Genomic DNA, 11,007 nt, shown 5'->3' on the forward strand with positions numbered 1-11,007 from the left:
GCCCTCACCTCCTGCGCTCCATCTCCAGGCTTGCTTGGCAGAGAAAAGCCCCCGCAGGGACCACTGAGCTCTGGGCTGCTGACAGAAGCTCCCCTAGAGTGCCACAGGAGCACCGCCCAGGAAGCCTCTGCTCCACTCGTGCTCCTTTTCCGTGGCACATGCTTGGTCAGTGAGCGGCCAACTCCAGCCCGGGGCACGAGTTCTTCCCACAACCCCTCCAGAGGCTGAGGGAGCCATGAAACAGCCAGGCTTGGACCGGCTGCTGGTATCACACTGGGTGGCTCTTTGATTTTTCTGCCTTTGATTTTGCTATCAGTGCTACCGGGCCTGCTGTGTGACAGCACAACACAGCCCTTCTGGGGGCTGCAGCTCTGTTGTTTGCTGCACATCTCTATGTGGCCAAACATCTGTACATGTGTACATCTGGTCTGGGGCACACGTTTTGTGAGGAGTAGCTGAGGCAGGGGTTGTTTAGCCTCGAGAAAAGGAGGCTCAGGGGGGACCTTATCACTCTACAAGACCTGACAGGAGGGTGTAGCCAGGTGGGGGTTGGTCTTTTCTCCCAAGTAACAAGTGACAGGATGAGGAAACAGACTCAAGTTGCACCAGGGGAGGTTTAGATTGGATATTCGGTACAGACCCTGAAAGAAGAAGCCAGGTGGGTCCCTGTGGGATTTTGTACCAGCTCTCCTGTGTCCTCATTGCTGCCAGTAGCTCAAAAGAGGCAAAAGGAGGTAGGCAGAGCCTTGCCCTGGGCCAAAGGGTCTCTCACCCTGTGGGGCAGGCAGAGAGGTGTCTGGGCTGTGGGTTAGTGGGGAGCAGTGCCAAGGCCAGGAAGAGGACATGAGCCCTCTTCGGGTGAAGGTGCGAAAGGACAAACCTATCCAGGGGAGATGATAGAGGCTGCAGAGAAGAGGCAGTCCTGCTTTGGGCTGCTGCTGTGGGTTCCTGGGGGTTTCCCTGCCAAGGGACTCACACTCCCAGGGCAGTAAAAACCTTCCTCGTGTGGGTTTCTGTGGGGTGAGGGGCAGAGAGACCTTCTGTGGGCTGGGGAGGGGTCTGTCTGTGGGGCAGTGGAGACCTCGGGTCTGCGGGAAGCGAGGATGCCCAGTACCATGCACTGTACAAGGGCTTCCCAAGGACCCCAACCTGAGGGATTGGGGGTCTTAGCACTTTTTGTTCAGCTGAACCCTCTCTGCTCTGTGTTCTCGCCTGAACAGGGCTGCTGGGGAGGAAACAGAGTTTTCAGCTTCTGAAGAGCCTCTTTGTTTCTCTCTCAGCCATGATCTGAGACCTGGCTTGCATGAGACAAAGTCTCTCCAGGAATTTTGGATTCCCAGTGAAAAACTTCTGTTTGATCATAAATAAAGCTCAAGAAGCCTTATTCATCAGAAAGAGAAACTTTGTTCTGGCTGCAAAATATATTGAGACTCCTGCAGACTGGAACAACTTAAAAACCCCTTTGCAGTTGGGGCAGCTGGGTAATTATCCCCAGTGGGGAAAATCTAGAGATGACATGAACTGTTAAATATTTTAGGATGTAATTGTAATATTGTGTAATGAATATCTACAGAGATGGACTGTGCTGACAGTAGGAGTTTGGGACACCTCCCAGCCCCTGTCAAACATACAATCTGAGTGCAGATGCCGTCTCTCTGCTGTGAATCCCACAAAACAGTGTCCCAGCTCTCCATGGAGGAGCATCATTTTGCATTACGATGTGTCTCTGTTGGTCAGGTGCTCAGCATCTCTGCAAAATGAACCCTTCTTCTTCCCCAAGCTTTGAGTGCTGAGCAGGACTCCATTTGGTATGGGATATCCCTTGGGTCAGTGGGAATCAGCTGTCATGGCTGTATCCCCTCCCAATTTCTTGTGCATCCCCAGCCAACTCGCTGGTGGGGTGAGAGGCAGAAAATGCCTTGATTCAGTGTAAGCACTGCTCAGCAGTAACAAAAACAACCTTGTGTTATCAACACGGTTTTCAGCACAAATCCAAGACACAGCTCCAATGCAACTACTGTGAAGAAAATTCACTCCATCCCAGCCAAACCCAGCATGCTGCTCTGGATCCACAGCCACTGACATCACTCCTTTGCCCACATCTCTTATCTTCAAGTGCTGGATAAAGGGCTATACCCAATACTGCAAATAAGGACAAATATTTTCAGTAAAACTTAGCTGTAATTACATCTCTTTCATGACTGAATGTGTCCATTATTGCTTTTCTGGAGGGTGATTTCTTTCTCTGTGTGCTGCTCCTTTCTGAAAGCCAGGAGACAGAAGGTGCTTACATAGGAGCAAGATGTGAGTGCAGAGACCCAGACTGATTTCAGCCTTCACATGAACCATCACTGATGTCAGCCAGACGGTGGCATCTCTATAAAAATCCCAATGTAAATATTTGTTCTAAATCAGGTTTTTTCCTGTGCATTGACAGCAGTATAAGTGAGGGAGCATATGAAATGCTGGATCGTTTCAAGTCTAATTGCTACTGAAAGTTGGAGGATTTCTTGTCTGCCTTGCACACACCCCCCAGGGATAATTTTCTCTTGATTTAGTTTCTTTCCTCAAATTCTTCTCCCTGAAGAGTGGGTTTCACAAAGGCCAAACTGTTTTCCTCCCCACAAAGCCTGTCTCATTTGCCTGCCCTCCCTGCCCCTTCAGCAGGCAACCTGGGGTGCACTGATGAAGGGAGATGAATATTTGTCTCTACTAACAGTTGGATTATTCCCACTCCCCAGATGCCATCTGTGTGAAGGGTTTGGTTTGCACTAAATACACCCTGTGGGCTGAGCTAGGAAAAAAAGATTGCTGCACCATTACATTAAATAGTCGTCATTAAAGTCTGGTTCATCAGAGGACTGTGAGCTGCCATGGAGATTTTTTTTTTTTGGAGGGAGGGATGCAGTTCACTTCCATGTCAGGATGCTGAAATCAGATTTTAATGTGAATTTTATGACACTCTGTTGGCAGCAGTGTCACCTGGGATTCCTAGGACTTCTCACCTGAGGTTTGCAGGTGGGCAGGGGTGAGAACCACCAGCTTCCTGCTGCCCTGAGCTGGGGCAGTGCAGAAAAGGGGCTCTCACTGCCTGTCCCTCTGTCTTTTCTTTCTGTCTTTCCCCAATCCCTGGATGCTGAGAGCAATTTAAACCCCTCACTGAGAAATACTCTAAATTCAGCAACATTCTACATTGCAAACCACCAGGTACAGACTCATGTCCCGCTGGTTGCAGCTCTGAAGCATAAACACACACACACAGACACACATACGATGCAAAAAGGTCCTTTTAATCCTTCTGCCCCTGCAGAGGAATGGCAGGGCTCCAGAGCCCATGGGAACATGGCTCCCTGCCCTTCAGGTGTTCAGGTAAAGTACACAGAAGTATTTTAGCCCTGCAGTAGCTCCTTACATTTGTGATCAGTACAGTGTGCTGCTTCTAGCTGATTTATTTTTGTACACAATGAAGAAAAAGCATCCTGAAGGTTTAATTTGCCTTCTCGCTCAAAATATTTGAAATATATATCTAACAAGATATTTGGGGTTTTTTCCCCACTAAATGTTGCACTTGCTATGAGTTTATCTGCACCGGTCTTCTACGAGATCTGTTGGCATCTGTGTATTTCCATGCCCTGTACAAGGACTCAGCACATTCATGATCTCGATCGGCGGCTCTTCTTTGGTCTCCTCTTCTTTGAAAACTTCGATCTCAGCCAGTTGAAGAAGCCACTTTTTGCTTTTAACTCAAATTCTACTGGGAAATGGTCACTCACCCCCAGCGCCTGCAAGACAACGGCACAGAGGGTTGGGAGTCACCTGTACTCTCTCCAAGCCCTGCCTGGGTGGAAAGTGGATGTGCAGTGCTTGGATGTGGGGAGGTGGCACGTGAGCATTGCATCATTTTGGGAGGGATGATCACCAGTGACCTGGTTTTACAGCCAGGTCTGTGTTCAGCACTGCTTGGACACTGCTGGCTCTGTGCTCCCATGACAGCCCTTCCCTGCTGCTGGAGAGGCTGTGCTGTGCCTACCTGCTCCTCAGTCATCTGAAACTCCTCCAGGAAGTCAAAGATATTGGCAGAGTGTGGCACCACAGCCTGGATGAGCTTCTGTCCACTGACCACAATCCTGCAAGGAGCAAGGGAAAGCGGTGCTGTGATGGGGTGCCTGACCTGTGGCAGCCACTCTGCACTGAGCTGGTGACCAGAGAGGCAGCTCTGATGAAGTCACAGCTATGTGTGGTTTGTTGTTACCCATGGGCTGCCCCCCCGGGATGTCAGCTCCTTTAGGTGCCTCCTTGGCAGCAAGGCACATAAATATCTTGGTGTGCACTGGCCTTGGAACCAACATTAAATGACTTCTGTCTAAACCCACCCAACAATGCTGCAAATTTCAAAGCCCGGCTCTGGATACAAAAATCACAGGACAACAATGACTGGAGTATCAGTGAAGTCCTGCTCAGACCCAGAAACTTGTTCTTCAAGAGGACTCTGGGCTCTGATAGCTGATGTATTCTTGTCCCTGCCGAGGGAACTGCAGTGGCAGCAGGACTTGCCACATGTCCAGGGTAAGGTGAGGTGTCCCCTCCCTGAGCAGAACCTTGCTGTGCATCTGTCAATCCAAATTACAAATGTAAGAGCAAAAGCCATGGTGCAAAGCTGGCATGGAGAAGGCAGCAGCACCTCCTGCCAGGTGTCTGCAGGGCTCTCTGCAGATGAGAAGTGCTGCTGGCTGTCCTGTCATCCGTCCCCACTTGAGCCGCAGCAGTGGCTGGTTCTGTGTAAATCCTGCCCAGGCTGCTCTGCAAAGGGCTTTGTGCTCCTGACTAGAAGCATTTGGATCACGTTTTCCCTGGGCACTGTTTTATCTTTGATGGCCTCGTACATTTGTTTTCTCTGTTGGTCACTGGCACCTTTTGATACAATTTTTCTCTCAGACAGTCATAACCAGTGGGTGGTTTGGCAGAGAGCCCTTTACCTGTCGTATGCGCATCTTGTGCTGTTCTTCACCGTTGTGTCATTTTTGTCACCAATTAGCCAGAGGAATTCGGAGTAAGTCCTCAGACGGATGTTCTTCCACTGCTTTTGGGGAACATAGCTACACCCAGCATTGAAGTCCCCCATGAAGATGAAGTTCTGGAAGGTAGGAGAGTTTCCAAATGTAATCATGAGGACAGATTTTCAGAAGACCAAGGAGGATTACTATGGTACATGGATGCAGTGGGGCTTTTCCTTTCTGCTGGGCACACCAGGGCATGCTGATAATAGTTTTATTAGGTGATCAGGTTTACTGTATAAAATGTGGAGAACTCAATGAAAATACACCAAAGAGATACTCAAACCCTGGGGCTCATTATCAATGGGTTTAAGGTTTTCAGCTCTGAATAGCAAATAACTTGGCCAGTGACTCGGTACCAAAGCCCTGTTAGTGACACAGATGTGGCAACCAACCTCGGTTTTCCAGCGCTGTTTGACATCTAAGTACACATCATAGAGCTCATCAATCTCCCGCACTGCTGTGTCTGGTGTGGTGTGCAGAGGGATAATAGCAAACTCACTGACAGCTTCAAAACAAGGCAGAACAACAAGAAAAACGTAATGGTTAAACAGAGAATGAGTCACAAGGAAACAGAGACTGACTTGTGAGCAAGGGGGTTTTTCTGAGGAAGAAACAGCTTCTGCTGTGACTTCGGACCAGGGTGATCTCTGTGGTTGCACAGTGTCCCCTTCCAGGTGCTCAGCTGGGCCTGAGCTGTGCCAGTGCAGGCAAACCCTGACCCAGCACCCACACAGAAACTGCTCCCAGGTTATGCCAGCAGCACGGAATGCATCCACCAACCCACTGCCCACGGCAGCAGCAGAGGCTTTCCCAGCAGGGCATGTGCAGGGCTGTGGGCTTTCCCAGAGGCAGCGGCCCCGAAGGGAGAATGCTGCTCTCGGAAGGAAAAGCAGTGTGGGGTCTGGATGCAGCCCCTGGAGCCTGCCCTCGACGTGCTCGGGTGCAGCCGGCGCTGCCCTGCTGACTCACAGGGGGACAAAGACTTGTTTCTGAAACACCTCACCGGTTTTGGGAGACTGCCACCAGATGGCGAAGGGCTCTCTGGAGAAGACATCCTCGTCCCCAGGCTGGGTGTCAGGGTACTGGTAAGTTTGTTTCACCGATACCTGATTTTGCCTGCAGCAGAATGAACGGGCCATGTCTAACACTGACTCCGTGCTCTGACTTGGCCCCCAGGCCGTGGTCTGGGATGGATACAGCCACACTGGTGGCTGTGCTGGGATGATCCCCACATCCAGGCACAGCACAAGCCACCTGCAGAGCCTCTCCGGCTCCCTCAGAGCAAAGCTACCACCATGTCCAGCCCGTCTCCAGGGGCTGTGCCCCAGAGGGCAGGGGGAGGGCTGGCTTGTTGGCAAAGGGGGCTCACCCACCTGTAGATGAAGACGTACTGTTCCTTGTAGCTGTTCCTTCCCAGCCTCTCGCTGGCCACGCACCTGTACTCCTCCTTTGGCCCCGTCAGCTGGCTGGAAGGAAAGTGGTGTTCCTGAGTTTGTTTCTGCACTCACAGGGGACTGAGAGGGAGATAATTTTGCGTGTGCCCAAGGGTCTGGGTGTTGCCTGCCTGACCTCAGAGGGAGGTGGGTACAGACACTAAACCCTTCTCAGGAGCTGGACCCCTGCTCCATCACCGGCTCTCCAGTCCACCCTCTCCCCTGCTCATTGCAGCCTCTGTCTCTCTTTCAGCTGGGTCTCATGTCCAGCCAGCCGAACGCTGCTGTTTCTTCCGGATTGTCATTCCAGGCAGGCAATCCCTAATCTAAAGCAGTTCCGAGCCCTGCAGGAAGGTGGCTGTTCTGCTGCAGCCTGATGCCAGCCCAGTGAGGGCATTTCCCCTTCCTTTTTTTCTCCTTCGGGAACTTCTCCATACCAAATTGAATTTACCTTGGTTATACTCATTCTAAAATGTGTTCTGCAGTGGTCTGGAACTGGCTTTGCTCCTGTCCCTCAGCAAGACTGCCAGAGCCTGGTCCTTCCTTGACACTGGGACAGAGCCCAGATCCTAAGATTTTGCCCCAGGAAGGTGGCACTGAGCTGAGCACAGGCTCTTCCCAATATTTGTCCATTTGCCCATGGCCACCCTACCTGGTGAGCTTCTCCACCAGCAGAGGACAAACACGGTTCTTGCTGTCCTTTATTTCCATCAGCAACATGATGTCACAGCGGGAAACGATCTGCAAGGGGAAGGAGCAGGAGGAAGTTTGCACATGGCTGGTCTTAGAGGATTAGGAAGGGGTTAGAAAGAAGTGGTTACAGGCATGGAGGAAGTCCTTTGTGGAAGAAGTGGCACCCAGCCTGGGATCGTGGGAGGGGAGCAGGGGCTGGAACGATGCTCTTCTGCTTTCAGAGCTGCTGCACGCCCCAGCAGGAGCTGGGAGAGAGAAGCCGGGAGCAGAATGGTTTCAGATTTAGTGGAAAACTTCAGCACCTGACCCTGAGGAGGAAGTGTGGAAGGGAAGGAGCAGCAAAAGCCCCTGCTATGAGCCTGATTCCACCATCACCACAACTGCTGGGGTGCTGCCTCTGCCCTGCCCCACTCCTTCCCCACGGTCAGCATTCACCTGTCTCAGTTTGTTGCAGACTCCTCTGAAATAGCCCCTGGAGCCCAAAGAAATGCCCTGTCTGAAAATGGGGTCCTGACACCAGCGGACTGCACACCTCAGAGGGACTGCAGGCTCAGCTCCCACAGCTACTGGTGGGATTCCCTGTGGGAAAGCCCAGATCACACAAAGCCAAACACTCTCAGGAGCTTCCCCCTGCCCCTAGTTTCATTGTTCTTTAAACTTTGTGGGTGATTTTTGTCAGGAAAGAAAGCCCCTTTTTGCCCTCTGAAACCTACCCACAATTATCTAAGTTACCCCGTAAGTTAGTATATGTAGCCCACAATGATGGCTGTATAGGAAGAGTGGTCTGGGAATGGCAAAGCCAAGCAAACTACCCTTCTCTGCCAGTCAGCAATAAAAGGAACTAAAATAAATGCAGCTATGGTGCCACTGCTCATTGGTGCCATTCTGCATGCACAGCCACCCCATGCATGCACTAACGCCAAGCCCCACGTCCTCCCTCACTGTGGCATCTTGGAGGGCATTTTCAAAGCTACAAGTCTAAAAGGTGGTTCTTTTTAGAAGCAAGGTTATCTTCAGCTTCTGCAGAGGCAGCCTGATGGTGAGGGTTTACTTACTGAAATTAGTAATTGGGCTTTTCAGATTTCTACCAGACTCTAATATGACAGATACTATTTGGTGTCCTGAGAATAGGTTTAATTAGACAAGAATATTTGATAATAACTAGCACATAAGGAAGGTAAATAATGTATCACAAAACAAAGCTTTGTGGATTCAAAGTGAAAATTATTTTTACTGTGCATTGAGGTTTTCCTCCTTTCCTAACTCAATTTGCAAAGGAAACAGCAAATATTGTTTCTGTTATATTCCCATAAAGGCTAAAATAACAACATTCATTCTGTTCAAACACAGGCTGACCTTTACTTTAAGCATATTATGTTTTTTAAATAATTCGCTCTTTTTTTTTTACTTGATATTTAACTGTGAAAGACAAATAAAGTGCAAGATTCTGCATCTAAGAAACCCTTGGAAAGCTCAGTGTCTGTCTCGTCCCGGCAAACGAACGTACCTTTACCACGACATCGACAACTTCAGGTTTGGCTATTTTAGTTTCTCCAAAAGACTTCACATTGAAGGAGCAGATTTTTAGGCTCAGAGATGGGGTGAAATGGAGGAGTGAAAGTAAGAAGAAGAGCAACATCTTCATGGATCTGGGCAAAATGCGTTGCTGTGAGCGTGCCTGTAAATATGTATGAGTGTGTGTGTTTATGCATCCGTCCCCCTGTGGCTGGTTGGGAGGTCAAACTGAGCAGTCAGCTGTGTCAATCACGAACAGGAATCACCATTTCCTCCTTTCCCTCACTTCCATCTCCCAGCACAAAGCAACATGGAGACTTTGAACTTCTGCCTGGGGGGAAAACAGGCTCTTCTGAGCCAACCTCTGAATCCTGGCAGAGCAACCGCTCTGCCAGAACACAGCATCCCTCCCCACAGCGAGACACCAGCTGTGGGATGCTTGCCATGACTGGGCACCAGCTGGGACCACTCTGGGCAGTGCTGGACCAGGACCAGGCTCCCTTGGGCCATTCCAGGCCAGCAGTCAAGACCAGGCAGAGGATGGGGTGGGTGGCCTTTCAGATCTGGGAAGCAGCAGGAGGGAAGACTGGGATTTCTGGACGGCACCAGAAGCCCATTGGAATGGACAGGCAGCCATGGGAAGATACATGATGTCCCAGCACTGTCGTCAATCTCCTGGCCAAATGTCCCCAGCACAGGAGTCTTGGTTTGTGCATGTGAGTCTGGCTTGTGCTGTGCAGTGGAAGAGGACACAGGAGTTTGGCTAAAACACCTGAGTGAGGATGCTGCAGGTGGGATGGCTTGCAGGGAAGTGGTGGCCTTTGCAGGGAAACCGCCCCCTACCCTCCCTCAATCCTCTACCACATGTCAGCCCTCAGCCAGAGACACATTTGTTGGTTCTCAACCAGGTTATAATGGCAGGACGTGTAACAAGAGGTCAAGTTAAATGACATCTTTAAGTGTCTTGAATTTTTCCCCCTGTGCTTATGGGGTGCTTTCACATCCTCCTTCCTTTCTCTGGGAACATCCAGCCTGCCTGCACCCTGCTACCCGAGCAGGTCTAGATCCAGAGGCACCAGGGCATGGCTGCCAACACTGAACCAACTAAACAGGCTCAGATGGAGACAGCGCAAAGCACAGCACAGGGAGGGGCTCCCAAAGTCATGGCACAGCTGAAAGCAGTGGGATGTAGGCCTTGCTGGGGAGGCAAGTTCTCCAGGGAATGGGCTGCAGGTGTTGGAATAGGCACACAAATCCCTTTTGGCATTACAGAAATTTGGAGCGCTGGCTGCCAGCAAGGGACATGTCACCACATTACCTCGGTGTTGCCAACCAACAGAGCTACTTGGGGAGTGGGCAGGTGATCCTCCAAAATAACAGGGCTTAGATGGTGCTTCCTCTCCTCTGGCTCTCCAGTGAGGTGTTCCCAGGCAGGACAGGCTCTGGAAGAAACTAATAGAGAGGGGAGGGAAAGTGACAGCCTTAGAGGGGTGTAAATCTACAGCTTAACCTTCTAAAAGCACAGCCTGAGCCAAACGCTTGTGACAGCAGCTGCAGCCTCAGGGTCAGAGTCATCAAAACCCAGAGCTCTCCCCCAAATCAGGCTTGTTTTGGCTGCCCTGGCATCAAAGAGCAAGTGCTTGTTGTGGTGCCCATGAAGGCTCTGACCCTGAACCATGGCTGTCAGTGCTGTGTTTATCTTCAGGGCTCCTGGCTTGTCAGTTACCCCTTTCTCTTCCACCCCAGGCATTGTCACCAGGACAAACTGCAGCCAGTCGACCTGTGGGGAGTGACACAGGGAGTTCATGTTCCTTTCTGCACCACTTTACTCCCTGTTTACTTCACTTTCTGTGCGTGTCCTCTTTGCTCCTTATCAGGTCATAAAACATGCTCCATGTGGATGCATGAACACCGACAGTTCAGGGCTGCCCTGCTCTTGCACAAGAAGCTGCTGATGAAATCAACACAGTTTGGGGTTCTTGTTCCCACTTGGACTAATGCCAGGTGAGGGACACCCTCTCCAGCTGAGCAGTATCTGTGGAACATTCCTTAATAAAGCCCCTCCTCAGCCTCTCCCTGATCCTAGGGGAGAAGAGGCAGCTGAGGGCAATGAAGGAGCCGGTTTGGGCAAGAGCTCGGAGCAGTGAGAAGGTGCTGCCTGGGGCCCTTGGGCGAGGCTTTGCTGACAGCCGGTCCTGGGTGCATGGGGGCTGTGGCTGGTGTGTCGCTACCTCTGGAGCAGCAACTCAGCCCTCCATCTTCTTCCCACTCCCAAGAAGGTGCTGTGGGATGTGGGGCAGCGGGGTGTG

The 11,007-nt window shown here is 50.9% G+C and overlaps 1 protein-coding gene across 1 annotated transcript; it reads right to left on the minus strand.

Moving 5' to 3' along the window:
• Positions 1 to 3,269: 3,269 nt before the first annotated feature.
• Positions 3,270 to 8,890, minus strand: DNASE1L3 (deoxyribonuclease 1 like 3). Its single transcript, XM_010390070.4, has 8 exons — positions 8,691 to 8,890; positions 7,143 to 7,231; positions 6,431 to 6,523; positions 6,061 to 6,173; positions 5,450 to 5,562; positions 4,977 to 5,134; positions 4,031 to 4,127; positions 3,270 to 3,782 (listed from the first exon to the last, which is right to left on the minus strand). The coding sequence occupies exons 1-8, from the start codon at positions 8,826 to 8,828 to the stop codon at positions 3,654 to 3,656; spliced, it is 930 nt and encodes a 309-aa protein (XP_010388372.2). The 5' UTR covers positions 8,829 to 8,890; the 3' UTR covers positions 3,270 to 3,653.
• Positions 8,891 to 11,007: the final 2,117 nt, after the last annotated feature.

Source organism: Corvus cornix, chromosome 12 (genome assembly GCF_000738735.6).
Source record: "Corvus cornix cornix isolate S_Up_H32 chromosome 12, ASM73873v5, whole genome shotgun sequence".
In the NCBI taxonomy this organism is placed as follows: Eukaryota; Metazoa; Chordata; class Aves; order Passeriformes; family Corvidae; genus Corvus; species Corvus cornix.

Bases quoted from the DNA above. Each gene is read 5' to 3' on its own strand.
- DNASE1L3 (XM_010390070.4), bottom strand. From the start codon at position 8,828: ATGAAGATGTTGCTCTTCTTCTTACTTTCACTCCTCCATTTCACCCCA. The intron at 7,232-8,690 runs GTACGTTCGTTT...TTCCCCTTGCAG, and splicing joins TTGTCGATGTCGTGGTAAAG to ATCGTTTCCCGCTGTGACAT. The intron at 6,174-6,430 runs GTGGGTGAGCCC...ATTCTGCTGCAG, and splicing joins CAGTACGTCTTCATCTACAG to GCAAAATCAGGTATCGGTGA.